The sequence below is a fragment of the Geotrypetes seraphini genome, chromosome 10 (assembly GCF_902459505.1).
Source record: "Geotrypetes seraphini chromosome 10, aGeoSer1.1, whole genome shotgun sequence".
Classification (NCBI taxonomy): Eukaryota; Metazoa; Chordata; class Amphibia; order Gymnophiona; family Dermophiidae; genus Geotrypetes; species Geotrypetes seraphini.
The window spans coordinates 64,241,402-64,268,570 of NC_047093.1; the positions used below are offsets into that span (position 1 = coordinate 64,241,402).

The 27,169-nt window shown below is 41.6% G+C and overlaps 1 protein-coding gene across 1 annotated transcript in view; it reads right to left on the minus strand.

Annotated features, from left to right (window-relative positions):
- KCNT1 (potassium sodium-activated channel subfamily T member 1) overlaps positions 1–27,169 on the minus strand; it is a 152,545-nt gene that overhangs the window by 111,686 nt on the left and 13,690 nt on the right. Inside the window, exons 3-4 of the mRNA XM_033962267.1 lie at positions 12,503–12,586; positions 6,381–6,475 (exon numbers count right to left, since the gene is read on the minus strand). Coding sequence (XP_033818158.1) covers positions 6,381–6,475; positions 12,503–12,586 — 179 coding nt within the window. The remainder of the gene's footprint in view (positions 1–6,380; positions 6,476–12,502; positions 12,587–27,169) is intronic.

Consider the following 27,169-nt stretch of genomic DNA (forward strand, 5'->3'; position numbering starts at 1 on the left):
AAGAAAGAAACCAGCACTATTCAGGGCCAGCGCCCACGTGGAGGGCCATTTTCAAAAAGGACATCTAAGTCCAATTTGGACATTTCTTGCAAAACATCAAAATTCAAAGGCTCAGAAATGTCTATTTGCAAAAGGTGAACCACTAGGAGTCCAAAAAATAAAATTACCTACTTGGACATTTTGGCACCCATGATGTCCGAAGGACGTCAGACCTTAGGATGCCTAACTTTATAACCCATTTTCAACCTCAGAAACGTCCAAGTCCTAACCATCCAAACGCAGACCATTTGGACATGGAAGGGGCCAGCATTGTATTGGACTGGCCACACAGACATCCCAACAGAGAAAGTGGGACACCTTAGAGGGCAGTGCTGCGAATTTCATATAAAGGTCGCCAGATATACATCTCACCGTAACACTTTATAATTTATGGAGCACCCCTCAAAATTCCCCCAAAACCTACCATCCCAATAGCCCTTATGGCTACAGGTGGCACCTCTATGACAGCAGAGTAGAGTTTTGTTGGGCTCACACTTTCCACCAGAAATGTAGTGGTTTTAGTGACTTATGGGCCTGGCTCCTCCTCTCTATGGATCACTAGTCCATTCATCAGGTTACTTAAGAAACCTGTGTGGTGCTCTACTAGGCTGTTGTGCTGATGTTCTAAAGACAGGTATGCACTATTTCATTTAGAACTTTGTGGGGTTGGAGGGGATTAGTGACCACTGGGGGATCATTACTTAATTCTTTCAGTGGTCACCTGGTCAGTTTGGGTACCTTCGTAGCACTTAAATCAGGGGTCTCCAAAGTCCCTCCTTGAGGGCCGAATCCAGTCGGGTTTTCAAGATTTCCTCAATGAATATGCATGAGATCTATGTGATGCACTGCTTTCAATGCATTTTTTAAAATCTCTTTTGTAATCCGCCTTGAACCCCAAGGTAAATCTCTAATGTAATGTAATATTCATTGGGGAAATCCTGAAAATCCGACTGGATTCGGCCCTCAAGGAGGGACTTTGGAGACCCCTGACTTAGATGCTTCTAAAACAGGTCTAGCCCAAAATGTCTAAGTTCTGTCTAGGAGGTCCTGTGAAATGTTTGGTTATTGCCGCACGATGTCCAAGACTAACCCACCCAAAGCCTGCCCATAACGTGCCTCCCAAAAATGCCCAACGATTCTTAGATTATTTTTATAAATGTTAAAGATAAGTTTTATAAACTTTAAAGATAATTTGTACTCAGCTTGTGGTTTTTTTATATAAGGGACTGATGATGCCAACATGTTTCGCCCATTTGTTAGGCCACCATTCATACGTATAATATTGACAGTTAAGAGAACTTGGTCCTATTCTATGAAATTCTTGGACAAAATTTATATTCTAATTGGTTTATCTGTCTATTTAGTATGGAATGGATGAATAACATAACATCGTCAAAAAGTGTGAAACCTGACAAATTTGAGCTACAATTTATCTTCCTGGTGCCAGAAATCCGACTAAATAAAAACAGCATCTGCTGTGTACTAACATGTAGGGTGCTCTGAACATATTTAACCCTCTATTTCATTATAGTCTTCCATGCGACTCTAAAATTCCCACTGATGGAAAAAGCAGTCTTCCTTTTCTGTGGCTCACTGGCAGCACACACCGTGATGCTATTGCTTGGGTGCAACAAAGTGCCAAATATCCTTGACAAGAAGTACCAAGTTGGTGGTAGCTGTCATCAATGGGAGCGTGTTTGTTTTTAGTGGTTTTTATGCCTGAGAGCTAGCCAGGAATATTAGTTTTGGCAGCTCCGCAGACCAGCCACAATACATCATGGACACACCACCGTCCAATCTGTCACAGTATTTGATATATGCCAAAAAGATGGGCACAGAGTATTCACAGCAGATGGAGTCCTTTCGGACTGCACAACACACTCAAGAAAGCTCAGTTGTCTTACCCCTGCATTGGGATTGGTTTTTTTTTTCTTCATTATGTTTTTCAAAATGCATAATTTAGGACTGGATTCTGTAAATGGTGCCCAAATTTGGTCGAGAAAACGGCATCAAGCACGATTCAATAAACAGCAGCTGAATATGGGCACCATTTATAGAATGGCACTTAGCGTCTGGGTACACATCCAATTTTGGGCATGAGGATTTACACCAGCTGAAACCTGGAATAAATTCTCAAGCCTAAATTAGGGTGCAGATGTGCTATATCAGGGGTGTCCAATACGTCAATTTGCGATTGACTGGTCGCTGAGCCATGCGGTTTCCTTTCTGTGCTGTACGGCTTTCTCTCTAGCCTCCCGCGCATCCCTTTACTTAATTTTAGTAGGGAGCAGCCTGCAGAGACGATTGCCAGTACTTTAGCGATCCTTGCAGGTTGCCATAGGCTAAGGAACTGTCTTCCCTCTGCCGCGATTCTGCCTTTGACGTCAGAGGAGGGGTGGGACCGCGGCAGAGGGGCGACAGCTCCTGAGGCCTATGGCAACCTACAAGGATTGCTAAAGTACTGGTGATCATCTCTGCTGGCTGCTCCCTGCTAAAATTTAAGTAAAGGGATGCACGAGACGTCATGGAGGAACACACAGGCCTTCTGGGGGGGGGAGGGAGGTAGTCCTTCGGTGGGGGAACAGGCCTTCAGGGGTGGTGGTGCAGGCCTTTGGGGGCTGCAGGTCTTCAGGGGTGGTGGTGCAGGCCTTTGGGGGGGGGAGTGCAGGCCTTCATGGGTGGGATGCAGACTTTCAGGGGGGTAGTGCAGGCCTCCAGGGGAGACAGGCAGGCCTTCAGGGGTGGGATGCAGACCTTCAGGGGGGTAGTGCAGGCCTTCAGGGGTGTGGTGCAGGCCTTCAGGGGGGGGGAGGGCCCTGAAGTAGAAGGAAGGGAGGGAGGGAGGGAAGGGGGGGCTCAAAGAGATGTGCATATGTCGGACTTTGGGGAGGAAGAGATGGGGGAGAGAGATGGTGGACAATGGGATTTAGGGAGGGAAGGAACAGAAAGGGGAAGAAGTTGGACATAAGGGATGGTATGGAGAGGGATAGAGATACTGGATAAGAGGATAGTTGAGAAAAGGTGGATCTGTGGATGGGGGACAAAAAAAAGGAAAGATTCCAGACCTCCAGGGGAGGGAAGGGAAATGGAAGGGGAGGACAGAGATAGAAGATGGATGGTTAGCATGGAGAAAGAAGAAAGAAGGAGACCCTGGCAAGCAAGTTATCAGAAGACAACCAGAGCCTGGGACCAACAAAATTTGAATAATGACTAGACAACAAAGGTAGGAAAAATGATTTTATTTTCAATTTAGTGATCAAAATGTGTCCGGTTTGAGAATTTATATCTGTTTATATTTTGCACTATGGCCCCCTTTTACTAAACCGCAATAGCGTTTTTTAGCGCAGGGAGCCTATGAGCAACGAGAGCAGCACAGGGCATTCAGCGTAGTTCCCTGCGCTAAAAACCGCTATTGCGGTTTAGTAAAAAGAGAGGGGGTATATTTGTCTATTTTTGTATAGTTGTTATTGAAGTTACATTGCATAAAGTCATCTGCCTTGATCTCTTTGAAAAAAAACCCCAGATAATTAACATTTTCTCTCGTACAGTGTGCTTTGTGTTTTTTTTTTTAATTTTATTGTTGGTAGATCATTTTGACTAGGTCATTTTAAAAGTAGCTCGCAAGCCCAAAAAGTGTGGGCACCCCTATGCTATATTCTATAACACTGCAGGCAACTTTTAGGAACACCCCTGATTCCCCCATGCCCCTCCTGTGACGACTTCCTCTTTTGGATTCACACAGAAAATTTATGTACACATCTTTACAGAATCCTGACTAGGATGATGCGCATGTAAATTTTATTTGTTGCCAATTATTACCAATAATTGATTGTTAGGAGTGGTGAAAGCTACAGCCTCAGCACCCTGAGGTTGTGGGTTCAAACCCACGCTGATCCTTGTGACCCTGGGCAAGTCACTTAATCGCCCCAGGTACATTAGATAGATTGTGAGCCCACCAGGACAGACAGGGAATAAATTAATTTAAACTGTTCTGAGCTCCTTTGGGAGAACAGTATAGAAAAATTGAATAAATAAATAATCATTGTCAAGAAACTTTCATTTGTCAATTGGGTTGCGCTTGCAATTATAGCTTATGCCCGGTGTGCCAAATTTCGGCATTCAATTTTAGGTGCTAGCTATAGAATGAAGGGGATAAAGTAGATGTCTATGTTTAAGCTATTTTTGTGCCATTTGAAAACAAAACAAGGAACTACTATTATTGAACAAAAATTCACGAAGTATGAGTGGCCACTACAGGGTATAAGCAATCATGCACAGCATTCAGAGAGCAAGAAGAATACTGTTTAATAAAGCCTTTAAGAGTAACACCATTTTAATTTTGTATTATGATCACTAAATTGAAAATAAAATCATTTTTCCTATCTTTGCTGTCTGGTGATTTCATGAGTCTCTGGTTGCGTTTCCTTCTGTCTGTGTATCCTTTCTTTCATTTCTTTCTTTCTGTACTCAGGCCCAAGAATTGTCCCTTTCTATTCCCTCCCTCTTTCCTTCCTATGTTCTTAGTGCCCCCGGTGCCTCCTTCCCATGTCCTTAGTGCCCCTTCCTGTCTTTAGTGCCCCCAGTGCTTCCTTCCCATGTCTATAGTACCCCCAGTGCCTCCTTCCCATGTCCTTAGTGCCCCCAGTGCCTCCTTCCTATGTCCCTCTCACTGCCTTCCACACTTTGTCCCGTCCCCCCGCCCCCGAAGCCAGCCTGCCTGCCTGTCTACCTGTAACAATAACTGTAACAATAGTCACCATATTTCCCTGGTGTATAATACATTAATTTAAATGATAATTCAACTACAATGTTTTGCTTGATTACAAGGCAAACATGGGGAGTTCAAGCTGCATAAATGTGTAAAGTAGTCAAAGAGATGAAGAGGGCCATTTTTGAACAGAATGTCTAAGTCTGATTTGGATGTTTTCAGCTAAATGTCCACAGTCGAGGGCAAAAGAAGGCCATTTTCAAACTGGACAGCCAAATATATATTTTTTTGAAAATAGTCTATGTGGACGACTTGGCCACCAGAACATCTAGACCATCAGGATGTTTAACTTTATACCCCATTTTTTACCTCAAGACCATCCAAGCCAGAAATGTCCAAATCAGCATCATTTAGATGTGGGAGGGGCCAGCATTGTAATGGAGTGGCCATATAGACATACCAACAGAGCAGTGGGGCACCTTAGAGGGCACTGCTGTGAACTTCACTGAAAGGGTACCAGATATACATCTCACCATAACCCCCTTACAATTTATGCTGAGCTCAAAACCTACTATATCCACCTACCTACCAACCCAATAGCCCTTATGTGGCACCTATATGGCAATATATATATAGGATTTTGGTGAGTTTTGGAGGGCTCATAGTTTCCACCATAAATGTGGCGATTAGAATGGCTTATGGGCCTAGCTCCTTCTCTCTATGGTTCACTAGCCCACCCACCTGGCTTCTTAAGACACCTGTGTGATGCTCTACTTGGTTTCTCTATATCAGATGCTGCTATTCTAGAGACAGGTATATACTGTTTTATTCATATTTTGGGGGTGAGTGGGAAGGGGTTAATGACCACTGGAAGAGTGTGTGTGTATCGTGGTGGTGGTGGGGGGGGGGGGTCATTACTTAACCCCTCAATTGTCATCTAGTCAGTTTGGGTACTTTTTAGGCACTTAGAACGTCCAAGTTCTCTCCAGGATGTCTTGCAAAAGGTTTGATTTTAGCCGCAAGATATCCATTAGAAACAATTACCTCGTAAACACTTACCGCTACCCATTTTGTAGACAATGAGGGCTGATGAGGAAGCAATAATATAGATGTGCTAACTGATTAGTGCAGACATGCTTCCTCAACCAAAAAATTAAAAATATTTTTTGCACATGGGTAGTGATAATTATTGACCTCCTAGTCCCCCTCCTTAATGTATTCAGTTATCTGTTCTTTTGTTTTTTTCCAATTTTTATTCTTACTCTATGCAAATCTCCTCCTTATGTGCCTACATCATGTGTTTTTAGTTTTAAAATTTAGTTTTTACTGATTTTTGCTAACATGTTTGATTTCTAATAGCAATCCATTAAATACAGAATAAATAAATATTGAGAGATATTACACTGCACAAAATTAAACCTGTAGTGAGATTAGAACAGGGATCTCAAAGTCCCTTCTCGAGGGCCGCAATCCAGTTGGGTTTTCAGGATTTCCCCCAATGAATATGCATTGAAAGCAGTGCGTGCACATAGATCTCATGCATATTCATTGGGGAAATCCTGAAAACCAGACTGGATTGCGGCCCTCAAGGAGGGACTTTGAGACCCCTGGATTAGAAGGTGTCTTAGCTTACCCAGTAAAAACGAGACACAGGAGGGTGCAAATGAGGATCAGAACCTGGTTAAACATGGCCGACTGTGTCCTCTGGATAGCTCGGTGCAGATCATTCTGGAAAGGAGAAAAAAAGTGGAGCCAGTCCTGACTAAAATTAAAGAAGCATTGAGCACCATTTACTCTATGAGGGTGTCAACCATGTTCCAACATGCATAGCCAGACACTTTTATGCTTAGCTTGTGTGAGTCATCTAAGTCATAAGAACACAAGAATAGCCATACTGGGTCAGACAAATAGTCCCTCTAGCCCAGTATCCTGTTTCCAACAACAGCCAATCCAGGTCGCAAGTACCTGGCAGAAACCCAAATAGTAGCAACATTCCAAGTCACCATGGCTCCGGTGCCACGCTACAATGATTATAAAGCATAAAGATGCAATGGGTAGAGTGTGCGTGGGAAAGTCACTTTTTGTTTCACTATTTCTATGTCTATTGTTTGTCTGACAGAAGATGACAAATTCAGTCACAAGCTAGATCACACTGGTGTGTCTCCTTGGGGCTGAATTCAGAATTCCTAATTAGAAATTTGTTAGCAATACATTCTGTTAAAATGATTACATTTGAGCTCTGATAACTTCAGTACAAAATATATATATATATATATATTTTTTTAAACCCACAACTACTAAGCTGTGCTAAAAAGTGGCCTGCACTATTTTTAGCATATGGGTTACCCTATTAATGGTCACAAGCTAATTTTGAAATTAGCACATGAGCCTGGCAGTAAGGGCTCCCATGCTAATCCTGCACAAATTGCTCAGCCTGTGCCAATGCCCATATGGTAATTGATTAGCGCAAGACATGTCTATTCTCTGCCCCCAAACATACCCTCTGTGCTAAAAAAAATAAAATAGTGGTGTGCACCGAGCCTGCAGTTAGCATGTGGCTCCTGAGTGCAGCCCACTAGTGCCATTTTTAAGCAGTGGTAAGCACACGTTTGTGCTTACTGCCACTTAGTGAAAGGGCCCTTTCATGATTTGAAGGACAACCCTCCATAAGAGCGAGTCTTCTAGTTTCCAGATATGGTAATATTAAGTAATGCACACTCCCTTCACTCTCCTTCCCCACTAATAGTGCATAATCAAATATATATTAATGAGGGGCTTCAGCTTGGTTAGTTCAAATGTCAGATAGCTTGAAATTCCTCCAAAGTATGTTCTATTCCCTTACCAGCATACAGGCTAGCAGGCAGTAGGGTGGTCTTAAATCTAAAGAATGCATGTCACTACAGCAGGGTTTCCCAATCCTGTCCTGGGGATCTCACAGCCAGTCGGGATTTCAGGATATCCACAATTCCCTGGATTCTATATATAGCATCCAAATTTGCACATGCACCCAAGATGCATGTACACATTAATTAACATGCCCTTAACTATTGATAATTGGGTGCTATCAGCCAACACGACCAATCCCAACCCAACATCCAACACTCTCTATACCCTTAATACTTTCTAATATTCTTCTATTTACCAAACGTTATCTAAAACCCCATAATTCACCCTATTCCAATCTCCTAAAGACTTCTACTTCCCATTGGTAACTCTTTTACCCGACATTTTTATTACCTTAAAAATTTTTTTTTATGTCATCGCTTATTCTATTCCTTCAAATTTTGAATGTAATTCTTGTTTTAGTTTGGATGTAATCCGCCTCGAACCGCAAGATAATGGCGGAATAGAAATCACTAATGCAATGTAATGTTATTGAAGTTGACTGGTACTCATTAAAATTTGCATGCACATCTGGCTGCGCACAGTTCTATAAGGCACAGGCCCTGATTCTATAAACAGCACCTAACATGCAGGCGGACAAGGAGTGCAGGCGTCAATCATAAGTTAAGATACCATTTAAAGAATTGCGTCTTGTGGCACCTAAGCAGTCTTAGGCACCAGCAGCGTTGAAACTTTAGGCGAACTCTATACCAGGCCTAAATCAGCGCACTTAAGTTAGGCCAGCGCCTAAGTCATGACACACCCATAATCTGCCCCTTCAATGCAAAGCACACCCATGCACCTTGGCCATGCCTATTTTCTGGTAGGAGCCTTGGCGTAGATGCTTACCTCAAAGTGGTAGGCGCCTACCAACTTAGGCATCTACCATATGATTGTGATTCAGTTGCAATTTTCAATTAACAGTGCCAATTAAAGCTTTTAAAATAATTAAGTTAGGCTCCTAGATTGGCATGTCAGGGGTGTTCTGAAATCTGCACAGGTAGTTATAGAATACTGCCTCGGTGTACCTACCTTGGGCACCAGCATTTACACTGGGTTTCAGCAAGCATAAGTCTAGCACCCAAAGCAAGTCACAGAAATCGGTGCAATGGGCACCCTTTATAGAATAGCACCTATATTTTTCAGTGTGCATTTCTGAGCACCATTTACAGAATCTCCCCAGGCTCTTATTCTATGAATATAATTACAATTACATATGTATCTTAAAAGATACATCCCTGATCTGCCCATTAATGCGCCAACTTTTTTTGACTTGTGCGTAAAATATAGGCATGGATCCTGCTACTAAATTTACGTGCATAACATAATGGTTTACGTTTATTAAAATTTGGTATCCCACACTTTAGAACAGATCAATGCGGCTTACAAAACCTAATAAAATCAGTTAAACCAAGAAAAGAACGTCATTATCAATAGGAAAGACCTAACCTAAATATTAAGGAGAGGACCCCCCCTCTTTTTGTTGTGGTCTTGTGAATGCAGCCTTCTCATGTCCACTGACAATCTAAAAATCACCTCAAATTAAATGCCGAATTGAAGAAATGAGTTTTCAACATAGACTAAAATTTTTAGAAATGAAAATTAACTTTGAATAATTTGTGGAAGGCCGTTTCATAAGAATGGAGATTAAAAAAAAAAAAGCTGAACTATGAGTTGATTTATAATGAGCCAATCTTGGTGAAGGAAGTACGAGTCTATGAGAGTCAACTGACCGTAATGTACGTGTTGGGCTATACGGAATGGTTACTGCAGCCAAGTATGATGGAGCTACATAATGTAGAGCTTTAAAAAAGTCTGAGAAAGAATTTTAAGTTTAGATCTATAATGTACAGGCAACCAGTGTAAACCTATCAACAGAGGAGTGATATGATTATATACTTTAGCTTTGAATAGAAGCCTAGCTGCTGAATTTTGTAATATCTGTAACCTACGTAAAAGTGCTGCATTGATTCCACAATATATTGAATTACTATAATCTAACCTTGATATTACAAAGGCATGAATAAATGTGTGAATGAAGTCAAAATCTAAGGTCTTGCTGACTGAACGACTACGTCTAAGCCAGTAATAGACTTTTTTTTAATACCTGACCTATCTGCTGTTCAAAGGAGAGTTTACTATCAAAAATGATTCCTACATTTTAATTAGCACCAATAATTGCTTGTTAAAATACCAATTATCGGTGCTAATTAGCTTGAAATGCAATTTAATTGCACATGCAATTTTTAGCACTTTTTATAAAATTTGGGAAAAGATACATTTACATATATTGGGTCTCCAGTATATTTAGATTGATCTCCTGCATCCTCATTGTGGATATTCTGTAACCCTGACTAGCGAGCCTGAGACAGGTTTGAGATGTGAGAAACTAATCCTTCACTGAAAAGCTGTTTTCCCTTTTTGAGGTTGACTCTTTGTGGGGATGGATATCCAGCATTCTTCCAGGATGAATGTGGAGTCTATGCAGGTTGTGATACCTGTTATTACATAAGAGAACGGATTATCATATGAGTTTCTGGGTCCTACCGTAGAGAGAGAGCGAGCTGATCTTGGACTGACTAAAATGGCAGCCTGCCCATGGGATAGAACACAAATCTTGGAGTTGAGATGGCACAGCACCAGCAAGAGAATTGCCAGATAGGTAGGAAAGGCAGAGGGAGGCAGGGTGATGCTCTTTGCATAACCACTAACGTGCTGGTTTAGGAGAAAAAAAAATCACAGATGGGTCCGAAAGAATGGAGGCGTCAGTAGGAAGCTTTCAGAGAAAGGTTGCTGTTCAGTTTGTTGGCTGTGCTTATGTATGCTGCTACAGCTGCTAAACAGCTTCCTTGAGTTATAAATTAGATTTGTCCCTAGGAGCTCCGTTTAGCTGAGCCCTATATTGTGATAGAGAAGTTTCTACAAGTAGTCCCAAGTGGAGCTAGGATTTGATTTATGCACTTTTATGTTCTTTTAAGGTTTATTGACCTCTGTGCGAGAATAGAGGAAACCTAGAGATATTAGCAAATAAATGAAATAAGACTTAGTTAAATGTACCAAACACCTCAAGTGCCTCTAGTTATTAACAAAGCAGAACGAAGCTTGTTACAGTCTGATCTTCAGATATCTGGACTTAAACTTGCAAATAATTGAAGATAAGACTCTCAAGACAAGAAGACCGTGAGATGAGATGAAAGGCGTCTGCATCTATCAGATAAACATGGTTTTTCTTGTTACATAGATCTTTTTGGACCCCTGTTCGTTTACAGAAATTGGATAGTTCTAAGTCTAATAGATGCTGGCACTGTCATCTCTTTTTATTTTTTTTTTTAAATCTTTATTCATTTTTAAACTTATAATAAGTGTGATAATATATCCATACAAATAACCATAAATATATCACTTAATAATCAACAATGATACATATAATATTCTCTTATCTCCCCCCCTCCCCACCCTTATCTATCATATAATCAATACTTATACAACATGTAACAATAAAAATACCCTCCCTCCCACCCCATAATTGAACTATTGAATTATTACTTTTAATGACTGGGGTTGCCATTCAACAAATTACATATAATTGAAAAAATTGGAATAGATTAAATTATAATTTTTGGTGGAACTCCTTATGTCATATTTATAAAATGGAGAGACATTGCAATACAACGGGGTTCTTTCAGGAAATTTCAAGATATTTGGGAGCCATTAACAAAGTATTGTAATGATTAGAAAAATCTTGTTTCCCTTAAATTTACAAGTGGCACTGTCATCTCGATGTAGGGACCATTGGATCATCTACTGTTCTATTATCCCTTGATACTTAAATTTTGGAGATCCATTTGGGGTCAAGTGAATTAATTTTTGGAAAATCCAGTGGCATTGACGTACAATACCGTGCTATTTGGCACACTAATGAGGGCTAAAAGCCAAATATCTTCCCATAATAATAAACTTCTCTTTATTATGACAGGGGTTGTCATACAACTTATTTTGAGGAACTGGAAAAACTGGGATCGGTTAAATTATACTTTCTGGTGGGAATCTCTATGCCACACTTTTAAAATGGAACGTGTGATTGCTATACAGGAGGGACATTATAGGAAATTTATGGAGGTTTGGGAGCCATTGACAAAATTCTGTAAGGAGTGATTGTTGATTTTGCCCTTTGATCATACACGTACAGGGTGGGTGGGTGGGTGGGGAGATCCTTTTAATTTGAGTGCACTTGTTGGCTATGTAGAAAGGGAGGAGGGTGATATATGTATTTGTCATAAATATAATTTGAGTGCTGTTAAAGTGTAAAATGTCTGTATAATATGTTGCACTTATTTTTGGCTTTAAAATGAATAAAGATATTAAAAAAAAAAAGAAGACTGTGCAAGTGCAAACTTTCCAGGGATTTAAGGACAGAGACAACCACATAATGTGGAGCAAGTTAAAATGCTTTCTTTTTAAGGACATTTTTGACCTCTGACTCTTCAAGTCAGGTTAAGCCTTCAACCCTTGATCTCTGATTCCCTATGCAAGGACAAGCTTCCAACTATCTTATTCCAACTCTATCACCTTTCCTCTTTTCTTTTCTGTTTCTCCTCTTCTTTCCCCCCCCCCCCCTCAAACCCTATCTTATGCTTTTTCCCTACTCGTTTCTTTCCTATTTTATACTGTATTTCTTACCCCCCTTCCTCATTGACACTGTAAGTCCTGTATGCCAAGTCTATGACCCATATATTGTACACCCTGAATGTTTTAAAATTTTTATTTTTGTTCATCGCTTAGAAGTATGATTATGCGATTAATCAAATTTTAAATAAAACTTGAAGTAAATATTCAAAACATAAATAAATGCTTGGTTTCTTGGCTACTTACAATCATGTTTTCCAGGGCACATTTAGCCAGCCAGCAGTTCAAAAACACTGGAATGAAGAGATTCCGCAGCGGAGGCCAGAATATCTGAGGGAGAAGAAACACAAAAAATGTTGCAATTTAGTTCCTGGATGCATCATACAGAGCAGCAGCACATCAACTCCTCTCCATCTGCAGGGCATCCACTTAAATGATCATGTATCTTCGCAGCTTCTGTGGTTTACCTCCTGCTGCGATGGGTTCGCCTGGGTGTATAGAAATCTTGGGATGCTAAGTATCTCCTCCTGAAGGTCCTGCACCACCACTCTCACCATCATCTGCCCCAGGCAGGGCAGGATTAACCAATAGGCTAAGTAGGCACATGCCTAGGGCCTGAAATGGTCAGGGGGGGCCCGATGAAGGAGGGCATCGACATTGTTTTTTCCAAATGGCGATGGACCCCTCCAGCATCGATTGGCAAGCAGGCCCCACCCCGATCGGCAACGCAGCCCCCCCCCCCCCCCATTGACGGAAAGTAAGACAAGCAAGCAACGCGGGTAAGAAAGGCAACGGGAACTGTAATTGTGCAAGTGGTGCTGCTTGCTCAAAGCTTCCCTCTGACGCAGCTTCCTGTTTCCGCCTGGGCGCAAGGTGGGGTGGGGCAGGTCGGGGGGGGGGAGGGGCAGTGTACTTGTGTGCCTAGGGGCCCTCGATGAATTAATCCTGCCCTGGCTCCAGGGTTTAAGCTAGGTGGGCACTAGAGAATGACATGGGGACAAATTTTTCCCCGTCCCTGCAGGAACTCAATTTCTCCGTCCTGTCCCCACAACTTTTGCCGCTGTCCTTGCCTTAACCGCACAAGCCTCGAACACTTATGATTTGAAAGCATTTCAGGCTTGTGCAGATGAGGACGGGGCTTGCAGGAATGGGGCAAGGACAGGAAAAAAACTCACAGGGACAGTACGGGAAAATAAGTTCCTGATGGACAGGGAAAAATTTGTTCCTGTGTCATTCTCTTGTGGGCACCTTTTAGTCCTGGGTGATGCACAACCTGATTGAAAGAGTTTCCAAACGCATCTTGCTGTCATATGAACCACAATAGGTGGCTCTTCGGCAACTCACAAGTACTGCGATGAGCACTAGCAGTATGGAGATCATTTGGGAAGGGTTAGTGGGGTTTGCAGGAGTAAATAGGAATGCACATTTAAGTGGTAGTTTTAGGAAAGCCTCTACTACAGATGTAAAGGAGGCATGGTGATAATGTAATTTGGGCATTTCAAAAGGGGGACACGTGTATTTAAAGGCGCAACTTGTCAACATTTGAAACACCTTGTTACAGATTTGCAGCTCAGTCCCTTAGGCCCATAGCTTGGCAAGGCTCCTGCTTCCTGCACATGCCAAAGCCAGATTGGATATATCTATCACAGTCCTTCAATCACACAGCCAGGGCTGGTGTTGAGGGGTGGGTGTGTCAAACAGGGCAACTGCCCTGGATCCCACAGCTCCAGTGGGTCCTGTGGCCCGGGCAACTCTTCCCCTTCTCAGTCCATCTTTCTCCCTTTCTCTCACCTTCTGATCTTCTTTCAAAAATCAAGACTTTCCTTTTTTAGGGGGCCCTAGTATGGCAGTCATTCTTACAAACTACTAGCAGAAGCCCTGAAGCTTTCCCTCTGCTACAATCTGCCCCTTTGATGCAACTTCCTGTTTCCACCTAGGCAGGTTGCAGCAGAAGAAAAGCTTCGGGGCTGCTGCCATCAGCTTGAAAGAAAAGCTGCCGTACTGGGGCCATTTGAAAAAGGGAAATGTTGATTTTTGAAAGAAGATTTGAAGGTGAAAAGAAGGGAAAGAGATGGACTGAGAAGGGGGATAGTTGCTTGGACCATGAGGCCCCCTGGAGCTGTTTTCAGTTAGCCCAGGTGTGGAGTGGGGAGGGACTAGAAAAATGAATTCCTTATGTATCGATTAGTCTGTAAGTCTGTCGGTCTAACCCATTATTTTTAAATTTTAAACGATATGTCTAAATATGTTTGTTTGTTTTTTATTGTAACTCGCTTAGTAAATTTGAATAAGCAATTCATCAAATTAAAATAAACTTGAAACTTGAATTATGAAAGGGAGAGGAGGGAGAGAGAGATGGTGGACAATGGAATGGAAGAAGACAAGAGAATGGCAGAGATTCTGAACCCAGGGGAGGTAAGCAGGCAGTTAGCAGGCAGGTAGGCCTGAGGAGGGAAAGATGCTGGATGGAAGGGCAGTTGGGAAGAGCAAGAAATATGTTGAAGCATGGGATGAAAGGGAGGGAGAGAAGGAGAAACGTTGGACCTAGGAGGGGGACTGAAGAGATGTTGGAGGAAAGAATAGCAGGAAATAGAGCAGGAGCAATGTTGGACCATGAGAAGGAGAAGAGAGAGGAGGTGAGATGATGAATTGTGGGGGGAGAGACAGGAAGGAAGACAGATGGGCTAAAGAGATGGTGGAGGAAAAAGGAGAGGGAGATGGCAGGCCATGAGGGGAGCGGGATGGGAGATGCTGGGTTACAAGAATGGAGGGAGAAAATATACTGGAAATTGTGGAATCATGTGAGAGAGGCTGAGGTGGGGGAGGAGTGGCAAGGAGATGAATAAGAGGAGGATAGTGAATACAGTGGTAGAAATGTAGTAATAAGCAATAGATGGAAGATAGAAGGGAATAGGAGGCTTACGAAGGCTGGGATGGGAGATGGGAAATGGGAGAGCTAGAGCATGAGAAAGGGAGATGGAAAGTTGGTAGGTAGTTGAAAAGTAAAAAGGGTGAAATTTTAGTGGGTGGTGTGGCAGGCAATAGGGGCCAAACTCTAAGACATACAGTATTCCAGTCAATGACAGCGCTGCCACTAATTGCAATACTAGCATTGCAAACCTTGACCATACAGAGGCAGTTCCTGTAAACTTAGAAAGTGCAGGAACAGAGATTTATTTGCCTTTGAATAAGCAAGGCAGTGTGCAATAGGCAACAAAATGTTTTACATCCACTTTCAAAGCTGCAGTAAGCAGTGGGGGAAGGGTGCAAGTTTCACATAGAGTAACGTCAGACCTCAGGGAATAATTGACTAGGCAGCCAATTAGAGAGCTGAGTGGCTCAGCTCACCTGGTTAAACAGGGAGCTGATTCACACAGAAGGAGGAATCACAGGGAGCTGACTCACACAGCAGGAGATCACCCCAGCAGGAACTCCCAGAGGGGAAGAAAGATGGGAGAAAACTCCTGCCTGACTTTGGACCAGACATACCTTGGCTACTTGCCAGACAGGAGCAAGACTCAAGGCAAGTGGGGACTCCTAGCTGCCCAAACCCTTACCAAGTTGAAGGCTATTATCAAGGGAATCCAGCACCCCAAACCACTGGCAAGGTAAAATATTATCTGCCTGCTAGGGGTGTAGGAATAGGGGCTCAGATAGCTTATTCCCAGCTAGAGAGGGAGGCTAATGAGAGCAGCTGAGATTGCCAGTCAGAAAAAGAAAATGTAAGCCAGGATAGTGAAATGTCCTCAGAATTCACAAGGCTTGAGAATACAAAAACACTGCAGAGCCAGAGAATGAGATGGTATGGGAAGAAACATATCTCTTTGCCTAAAAGTCTGCTGTGAAGCTGAAGCTGAATGCTAACGTTTTCTCTGCATTTCTGTGAAGAAGGGGGTAGGCCACGTCCCTGACCTCATAGTTAAATCTTCCTAAAGAAACCACTGTTTATTTGAAAACCAAGAATTGTACAAACCTTTGGAGGGAATCTCAAGGAACTGGTAATATCTAGAACTGTAAAAGCACTGTACTGTAGCAAAGTTACAAAGGCTATAGTAAGTATTGTGCATTTCAAAACACAGCATCAGGGAGCTGATTGAACAGCTGATGCAATTGCAGGTGCTCAGCACTGTGTACGAGAAGCACTCTGCAAATGTTTTGATTTTCCAGAAAGTATTCTGTGGCATCATTTTGGTTTGTCTTCTGAATTACCTTCTACAACATGATATGGAACAATGTTTGCCTGTGTCATTTGATTATTTTGGAATGCAAGGGTCAAAAGAAAAATAAACGAAGCCTTTGTTTTGAATCCAAAGTTTGCAGTGCTTTATTGAGGGCAAGGCTTGCTTAGCCACTCCAATGAACCGCTCAGCTGGACAGTGTGTGTGTGTGTGTGTGGGCCAGGACAGCACCTTAGCACCCTATTCCCTGCCACAATGGAAAGGTAGAAAACAAAAAAAGAAGAGGAAGAGTAAAAAGGAAAGATAAGTATATCAAAGACAGTTGTAGTGAGGGAACCACTAGAAAGGTGTCATTGAGGTAGGTGCTGGTATATTAGGCCAGGCTTTACCTGGCCTAATTTGCACACCCAAGCTTACCACGCTTATTCTCCACCCCTAAGCATGCCCAAGTTGCATGCAAATTTTAGACAGGAATTGTTACGATAATTTTTACAGATTTTGTGAGGCAATTTTATTACAAGGCATATGCACTTGTGTATCTTTATTAACTAGGCCCAAACAGGCCCTTACTTGCCCTCCCATCTAGTCAACATGGATTACACACATGGGATTAGATTCAAGAATGCTGATCGCTATAAAACAGTGCTTAGCAACAAAATGCGCACCCAATTTTAGGTGCGAGGATTTACACCAGCTGAACCCTAGTGTAAATCCCCATACCTAAATTAGACACAGAACCACCAGCTTCTATAATAGGGCCCGTTCTTTAGTGAATGCCCCAAACTACTCTTACCCCTCCCATGAGCATGTCCTTTTATCAATTGTACGCTAAAAATTTTACATATGTACCTGAATGGAATACTACCTAGAAGTATGTGCGCATAAATACAAATTGGCATCAATTAGTGCCAATAATTAATTAGTGCCCAATTACTGGCACTAACTGGCTTGTTACTTACCGTAAACTGCGCATTCAAATTTGGGAGGATCGAGAGTAAGTTTTTCACAATAACACAGGCCCCTGCATATCAAAAGTTTCAATTTCTTTCTAATCCTATTTACATTACAGACCCTAAGAATTTTCTTGACATAGTGCCCAAATATGATTAAGTCTTGCATAAAAAAGGGCCCAGAGTTTTTAAACAAAGAGAAAACATAACCCTATCCATTTCAGGCTTCTGCTCATTGTTTCTGTGGCTTAGGGTTAGTACCGCCATACAAAAATAACTTTCAAATGCTGGGCCTTGAATGTCTTCAGTTAACAAAATGCTTCTGCTGACTGCAGGCCCCCCAACCATCACCACCACCGTGAACAGGGAATAATCCACAACATTAGGGATAAACACTTAAGAGTACTTATCGCCATTCAATGTAAACCGCTTAGGATCCCCTTGCGGTATATAAGTGGTATTATAAATAAAAATATTAGTGATGTTATAAAAGCCATCTGCTGTTCTTTGTTTGGCTTCTTTCTGCACTAGCTAGCAGAATATATCAACCATTGCTCCTCCTGCTGATAGCACAAGCTTTTGACAGGTTCTGCCTTTTTAATAAGAACATAAGAACTTCCATCTCCGGATCAAACCTTCGGTCCATCAAGTCCGGCGATCCGCACACGTGGAGGCCCAGTCAGGTGTACACCTGGCGTAATTTTAGTCACCCATATCCCTCTATGCCTCTCATAAGGAGATGTGCATCTAGTTTGCTTTTAAATCCTAGAACGGTGGATTCCGCAATAACCTCCTCTGGGAGAGCATTCCAGGTGTCCACCATTCATTACGTGAAGCAGAACTTCCTGTATTTATCCTGGACTTGTCCCCCCTTAGCTTCAGTCCATGTCCTTTTGTCCATGTCACATTGGAAACCATTGCCGACTGCTACCTCAGATTAGAATCAGGGTTGTCCACGTCGGTCCTTGAGAGCCTCAATCCAGTTAGGTTTTCGGGATTTCCCCAATAAATTTGCAAGAGATATAACAAAATGCGCACCCAATTTTAGGTGCGAGGATTTACACCAGCTGAACCCTAGTGTAAATCCCCATACCTAAATTAGACACAGAACCACCAGCTTCTATAATAGGGCCCGTTCTTTAGTGAATGCCCCAAACTACTCTTACCCCTCCCATGAGCATGCCCTTTTATCAATTGTACGCTAAAAATTTTACATGCACTACTCCCATTGTTTTTGGGGTTTTTTTTTAAATTCTTTATTCATTTTCAAATTTACAATAAGTGTAACAATATATCCAAACAAATTAACAATAAATATAACACTTAATAATCATCAATGGTACAAATAATATGCTCTTATCTCCCACCCTTCCCACCCTTTCTTATCATATAATCAATACCTTATACAATATGTAACAATAAATTTACCCTCCCCCCTCACAATCAAACTTGTAAATTTAAGGGGGAAAAAAAAAATTTCATCTAATCGGTACAATACTTTGTAAATGGCTCCCACACATCCTGAAATTTCCTGAAAAAAACGCGCTGTATTGCAATAAATCTTTCCATTTTATAAACATGACATAAGGAATTCCACCAGAAATTATAATTTAATCTACTCCAATTTTTCCAATTATACGTAATTTGTTGAATGGCAACCCCAGTCATAAGTAATAATTTGTTATTATTTGTAGAAATTTGACTTTTTGCTCTCATTGCCATACCAAATAGCACAGTATCATATGATAATGCCACTAGGTTATCTAATAAACAGTTAATTTGGTCCCAAATTGATTTCCAGAAATTCATAATAAATGGACAATAGAATAATAAATGATCTAAAGTCCCTGCTTCGAGATGACAGTGCCAACATTTATTAGACTTAGAGCTATCCAATTTTTGTAATCGAATAGGGGTCCATAATGCTCTATGTAACAGAAAAAAATAAGTTTGTCTCATAGATGCCGACACTGTACATCTCATCCTCCAAGTCCAAATTTGTGGCCATTGAGACGCAGTAATTTGGTGCTTAATCTCAATACTCCAAATGTTTCTCAGACCAGTGTTTAGTTTCTTTTTAATAAATCCAGTCAGCAATTTATATCACTGGGCGGCCTGGTGACCTAAGAAGTCCGCCTGAAAGCATAAGAACTCCATACTAAAATGATTACCAAGGTTTTTCCATTCAGGGAACCCCGCCTGAATGGCTTGCTTCAGTTGCAACCATCTAAAACATTCTGATTTATTAAGACCATATTTATGTTGCAACTGTGAAAATTCAAGCATTTTACCATTAGAGATAACATCATCTAATAAACATATTCCTGCTATCATCCAATGCTTCCAGGCGAGCCTTTCTCCGCCAGTTTGAATCTTGGAGTTCAGCCATATAGATTGATTTGTAGATTTGTGAATTGGAATTGTTGTTAAATTACTTACATAACGCAATGTTTTCCATGTATCAGCTAATATTCTGTTTCTTTACTGTAACTAGGCATTTTGATACTGAGCACATGACAAAGGCATAAAGGAGACATGAGTTGCCATTCAAGCCACAACCAATCTGGGAGTTTTTCCATGAGCTCTGGGAGGACCCAATACATACTCTGACACAAAATATAGGCTTGATGATACCTATAAAAATTGGGAAAATTTACCCCTCCCTCTGAAATTGGTCTTTTTAATTTTTTAGAAAAGGACCCTTGAAAATAAACCGGCAACATACCCATCTGATAACAAACCACAGGCAAGATCATCATCTTAATAGTTTGGACTCTCCCCCACTATGAAAGATGTAAAGGATTCCATTGGTCACACATTTCTGTGACCTTCTGTAATAACGATTTTTCAATTAATGTTATTGTTTCTTCCATTGTATTTTTAATCCAAATGCCTAAATATTTTATTCCATCTTCCCTCTATAGAAAGGGAAATGAATCAAACAAACCTTTTGTACAATGGACATTGAGTGGAAGAATTTCTGTTTTACTCCAATTTATCTTATAACCTGAAAATTTTCCAAATTTCTCAATCATTTCAAGTAAGCAAGGAATGATTGTCTCAGGATTTCTCAAATAGAGCAATATATCTGCGTAAGCCGAGACCTTATATTCCTGATCTCTACGAGGAATACCCTGAATCTCATCTGCTTGCTGAATAGCTAGTAACAGGGGTTCCAATACAATATCAAAAAGCAGAGGAGATAAAGGACAGCCTCGTTTAACCCCCCTCTGCAACCTAAAGCCATCTGAGAAATTATTATTAATATACAATATAGCAACAGGGGAGCTATACAATGTTTGAATCATTTGTATAAATCCTGAACCAATGCCAAACCATTCCAACGCTTGATACATGAAGGTCCATTCTACACGATCAAAGGCCTTCTCTGCATCAAGGGATACAGAAAAAGCTGGATCATTTAAGGCTTTTGATAAATTCAACATATGCAAGGCAAGCCTGGTTTTATTAGAAGAATGTGTTTGAGCAACGAATCCAGTTTGGTGCATCCCAATAATAAAAGGGAGAGCTTTAGCCAAACGTATTGCTAAAGTTTTAGTTAAAAGTTTTCCATCAACATTAATTAAAGAAATAGGCCTGTAATTTGAAACCAGAGTGGGATCTTTATTTGGCTTTGACAAGACTATAGTTAATGATTCCGCCATTGTTGGGTAAAATATTTGGTTATCTTAAACCAAATTACCAGTTAAGCCAGTGCCACTGGATAGCCAATTAAAATTAGCCAGATTCTATTATTTTTCTGAGGTTAAATGTAACCATATAGCAAGGAATAACGGCATTTTGTAGTTTAACAGTCATATTGACGAGAGTTTGACTAATTGTAAGAGAGAGAGAGAGAGAGAGAGAGAGAGACTAATGGGACATAGAGAGCAGGTTGAGTCCCTCCCAACTTTCATATCTAAGACTGTAACATAGTAAATGACGGCAGATAAAGACCTGACCAGTCCATCCAGTAAAATACATAATTAAATTAACTTGTCTCTTCTTTGATATTTCTGGGCCATAGACTAAAGTCCTCCTAGTATTGTCCTAAGTTCCAACTGCTGAAGTTGCCATCTAAGCTCACTCCAGCCTATCCAACCATCCCGTTGTTTGCAAGATGGAGGGGTCTTAACAGCAGCATTATTTTTTTTATTATGGGACTCAACAACCTGCAATACTGAGATACTGCAGGCTGCTGAATCATATGGTAAATCAAGGTACAGAGAAGGTTTTTCATATACTGCACCTTGACAACTTCCCCCTAAATTCTGGCACATTTAAATGATCTGCAGGCTGTAGAGGAAGGGGGCATTTTAAAACCAATGCTTTGTCCACTAACTCCCTAAGTTAATCAGAAAAATTTTAGGAATAAGACCCTTTAATATCTAAAAGAAGCATCATGTGTACATCAGTTTGCCTACATTGTAAGGAAGGGATGTGGCTTACTGGTTGAGCTACTGCCTCTGCCCCAAAGGTTGTGAGATCAAATCCTGTTGCTGCTCCTTGTGACTCTGGGCAGTGCCCACTGCTTTGAAATGCTAAAGTGACAAAAAGGTGGGATACAAGTCCCCATTCCCTTTCCCCTTAATAATATTTTTCTATTGCTCTGTTTATACATTTATTAGGGCTTGGAGTTTACAAAAAAACCCCAACAACTGGATATGATGCAACTTCGTGCTCCTAACGGACTGCTACAAATCACCACAGCCTTTAGTTAATTATAAAAACAAACATAGGGCCTTTTTCAAAAAGGACTTTATCCCATTCTGGGCTTATAGAAAAAAAAATTATTACTGAAGCATGAGCTGTCTTAATAAGACCTCCAAGGCATTTCCAGTCCTGAGCTTGGCACACAGTACTCTCCTTCTGACCCTTCCTTGGCCATTCTGACATTCCAATTTTCCCTCACAAAAAATCCCCGTATCACTTATAATTGCAAATCCCAGAGGTTATATAGAAGGTGTTTAAACTCGACTATGAGTAAATCTTGCAACAAGTTTTCACAATGTCTTTAAGGCACTGTGGTGGAATAAACATCAGATCAGTCATTATGCCATTGTATAGATCCATGGTGAGGCCCCACCTGGAATACTGTGTGCAATTCTGGAGGCCGCATTATCGAAAGGATGTACTGAGGCTGGAGTCAGTGCAGAGAATGGCCACCCGGATGGTCTCGGGACTCAAGGATCTCCCATACGAAGAAAGGCTTGACAAATTGCAGCTTTACTCGCTCGAGGAGCGCAGGGAGAGGGGGGACATGATCGAGACGTTCAAATATCTTACGGGCCGCATCGAGACGGAGGAAGATATCTTCTTTTTCAGGGGCCCCACGACAACAAGAGGGCATCCATGGAAAATCAGGGGCGGGAAACTACGAGCTGACACCAGGAAATTCTTTTTCACTGAAAGGGTGGTTGATCGTTGGAATAGTCTTCCACTGCAGGTGATTGAGGCCAGCAGCATGCCTGATTTTAAGGCCAAATGGGATCGGCACATGGGATCTATTCACAGGGCAAAGGTAGGGGAGGGACATTAGGGTGGGCAGACTGGATGGGCTGTGGCCCTTATCTGCCGTCTATTTCTATGTTTCTATGTTTCTATGACTCCATAATTTCCTTTCTATCTGTGCTTCTGCCATAACAGCAGGGTTCTTTTGTTTTGCCAAATTCTGAAGTGTGCAAAAAATTGTGTAAAAGCACAAAATCTCAGTGGAACAGAACTGAATAACCTCCAAAGTGGGCTGAATTTACTTTGAGTGAAAATTATTTTGCAGGCTAAATCACCCCTAAACTTTTCAGTTGTTTACACAGCACAGAAAGCAATGTTCCTCTTCTGCAGGCTTGCAAATTGGATTGAAGTCTCATTGGTGCGATATAAGGAATACACAGTGGATTGCTTAAAACTAGAAAACGCAGCTGACATTAAATCTGAACCACGGGGATTTGAATATTTAGAGTCCCACTTGGACAGCTAAACAATCTAGCATTCTCTCAAATTCAGTTGTTAGTATGAAAGTTAATAGCATGGCATATACTGTTCTTTGAAAGATGTCCATTCAATTAACCTATATGTGACCTGCAGAAGAATGCCTTGGTTGCAGAGAAGGAGGTGGAAGATTCTCCTGAGAGTCACATGAAAATGAACAACAGATCAAATCTCTAAGAGGGTTGAATTGGGATAGGATTACCATATGGTTCCAGAAAAAGGAGGATGGATTGAAACATCCGGGTTTTCCTTCCATTGAAAGCAATGGAAGTAAAATCCGGATGTCTCAATCTGTCCTCCTTTTTCTGGAGCCATATGGTAACCCTAAGTTTGGAGGACCTGTCCTGAAGAGGCGGGGTGTGAAAGGGGAAAAAAGGGGGCTTTTGGCTATCCTAACTCTTGCCAGAGCCCAAGTACCAAGGGGGACTCCTAGGGATAACAGCCTGTGGGATAAGGAACATAGTGTAATCACAGATCTCTGCTAAGTAACAGGATTGTGTAGTGCAAATTCAGCTTGGTGCTTGGTGGGGGAAGATATGGCCCAGGGATGAGGAAAGAGAGTGGAACCTGAAGTGGCTTACTAGAGAGGAAGTTAAGGGGGGATCTCATACCCTGCGACTGTTACCAGGAGGCAGGGCCGGATTTTCCTATAGGCTAACTAGGCTTCAGCCTAGGGCCTCAAGATCAAGAGGGGCCTACATTCAAATTGTTAGCAAAATTAAAATTACACTATTCTAAAAACAGTGAACACTAAAACACTGAACTGAAAATAAGGAGAAATTCTACGCTTCGGGATTGGAACCAGCTCCGGTCGCAACGGGGCGCCGATTCAGCTTCTCTCTTTCTTTTTCTCGCCCTGGAAGGGCAAAGTCCAGCCCCGCGGGGAGAGAGGCAAAACGTGGATCCGTCAGGACAGGGTGGCCCATACTGGCATCGGGGTGGGGTGGGGTGGGGTGTTTCAGTGGAAGGGGGATGGGAGGCAGGCAGGCATCGGATAGGGGGTGAGGTGAGGAAGGACGCACTGGGGGACATAGGAAGGGGCAATGTTGTGTGTTATGTTTGATTAGTTATTGTTACAAGTACTATTTATGGTGCTGAGAATAAATGTCCAAATAAGTGTTCTCGACTTTTTTTTATTTATTATCCGTGTCACATTTTTTATAAAAGGTTAGTACCAATAACAACATGTTTCATTTAACATATTGATATATATCACAGTAATGATGTATTTTATTATCTCTCATGTAATTTACAAACTTAAAAATGGGAGGTGAAAGGGCCTCATAAGTGGAATAGCCTAGGGCCTCTTTTCATCTAAATCCGGCCCTGCCAGGAGGGGACAGGTATAAGACTGTGTGGAAAGCAATCTCATTTGGAGAAAAGAAATGGATACAACCCTGTTCCTCAACAGGTCCAGGAAAGAAAGAAATCAGCTTGGCAGGGAAGAAATGGCCCTGGGTTGTGGAACGAGAGTGAGACCTAGAGCATCTCGCTGCAGACATTGGAAGGTGAATTGTTATATTGAGATTGGGAACATAGAGATGGTCTGAATTTAAAGACATGTGTTGAAAATATGACTGCAAATCTATCTGAATGACAACCTGTATATTGTTTGGATGTTTATGGTTGTGACCTGGAAACTTCAATAAAGTTAAGATTGTTTAACATTCATCAGTCTCAACCCTAAATTATTTCTAAGAAAAAACTGAGGGAAGGGGATTTGGAAAGGGGGAAATACCCTTCGGCCTACTGGGAGTTAGTCCAGCCCCGGTCTACACCAAGCTTGAAGATAGAACTCTGTTTTCTATATCCTGGTCAGAGTATCCTACTTGAAGAGCTTCTTAGCTGGTGCCCAGGACAACTAGTGAGAGATCAGGGTTACATATATATCCATTAACCAACTCTCCCTTAGATTAGATATCTTACATTGTACTCTTTACCTCACTTCCTTGTACGTGGTACCCCTTAGCACTGCTCTTATCTCAGCAAAGGTCCCTCCAGTAGACATATCACCTCCACCTGAACCTTAGGCAGCCCCAACAGAGATTTAAAACCAACAGGAGGAAATTTTTTTTAACTCAGGAGAATAATTAAGCTCTGGAACACGTTGCTAGAGGTTGTGGTAAGAGCGGATAGCGTAGCTGGTTTTATTAAAGGTTGGAACAATTTCCTGGAGGAAAAGTCCATAGTCTGTTATTGGGAAAGACATGGGGGAAGCCTCTGCTTGCCCTGAATCAATAGCATGGAATGTTGCTACTCCTTGGGTTTTGGCCAGGTATTAGTGACCTGGATTGGCCACGGTGAGAACGGGCTACTGGGCTTGATGGACCATTGGTCTGACCCAGTAAGGCTATTCTTATGTTCTTAACTGGGTTATGAGACTTCCCTACTGTGTTCCACATTTGGTGCTTTTAAAATCTGGTGAGCACAACCATCACACTTCAGATAACAAAACAATTTACACGTAGTTGCTGCTTTTCATACAATTACCTTTGAAGCACACCGAAAGCAGGCAGTGCATTGGAGATCAAAATGCTGACATAATATGGTAATGAATAATATTCATATGGCAAAGCACACCAAGCCCCCCAAATGCTTTCAATCAGAAACAAAAATATAGAACAAATGGGCAAGCAAAGGATTAAATAACCCCCTCTTCTACAAAACTGCGATAGCAGTTTTTAGCGTGGTGAGTCGCGCTAAATGGCCCGCACTGCTCCCAATGCTCATAGAGTTTCTATGACTGTCGGGAGCAGTGCGGGCCAATCAGCGCAGCTCTCTGTGCTATAAACTGTTAGCGCAGTTTAATAGAAGAGGGGGGTAAATAAATTAGCAACTTATAACCAAATCAAAAGCAACAAAATTGCAAAATCAGTAATGAAAAACATTCACCACAATTGTATCAAAAATAAGAACATAAGAATTGCCGCTGCTGGGTCAGACCAGTGATCCATCGTGCCCAGCAATCCGCTCACACAGCGCCCCTTAGGTCAAAGACCAGTGCCCTAACTGAGACTAACCTTACCTGCGTACGTTCTGGTTCAGCATAAATTTGTCTAACTTTGTCTTGAATCCCTGAAGGGTGTTTTCTCCTATAACAGCCTCCGGAAGAGTGTTCCAGTTCCAGTTTTCTACCACTCTCTGGGTGAAGAAGAACTTCCTAACTTTAAAGAGTTCCCTCTCATTCTCTCTACCTTTGAGAGGGTGAACAATCTCTCTTTCTCTACTAAGTCTATTCCCTTCATTATCTTGAATGTTTCGATCATGTCCCCTCTCAGTCTCCTCTTTTCAAGGGAGAAGAGGCCCAGTTTCTCAAATCTCTCACTGTACGGCAACTCCTCCAGCCCCTTAACCATTTTAGTCGCTCTTCTCAACAAAAGTTTTCCCACCTTTCTAATATCTTTATCTACAAAAATCTCAATATAGACATGTATAAATAAATAAAAATATAAAATAAATTTGTTTAATCCTTTGCTTGCCCATTTGTTCTATATTTTTACTCTTTGTGATAGGTAGGATTTTTGGAAAGCCCATTTGATATTGTTTAATCAGAAACAAGTCAGACTCTAGGTAGTTTTCATTGATGGGGGCTTGTTGCACAACTTCACTTTAATGCTACCACAGTGACAGCTTCAGTCTTCCGCAATCATTATTCAAGAGCTTTGCCTTTCACTGAGAGCTGTCATGAGTATCTCAGGACCTGAGAACAGACAGTTGTTTAAAGAAATCCCTCTTCTGCAGCCTCCCAAGGGAAATGGTAAAGACAAGAAGAAATAACAGCTTTCAAGACAGCTAAA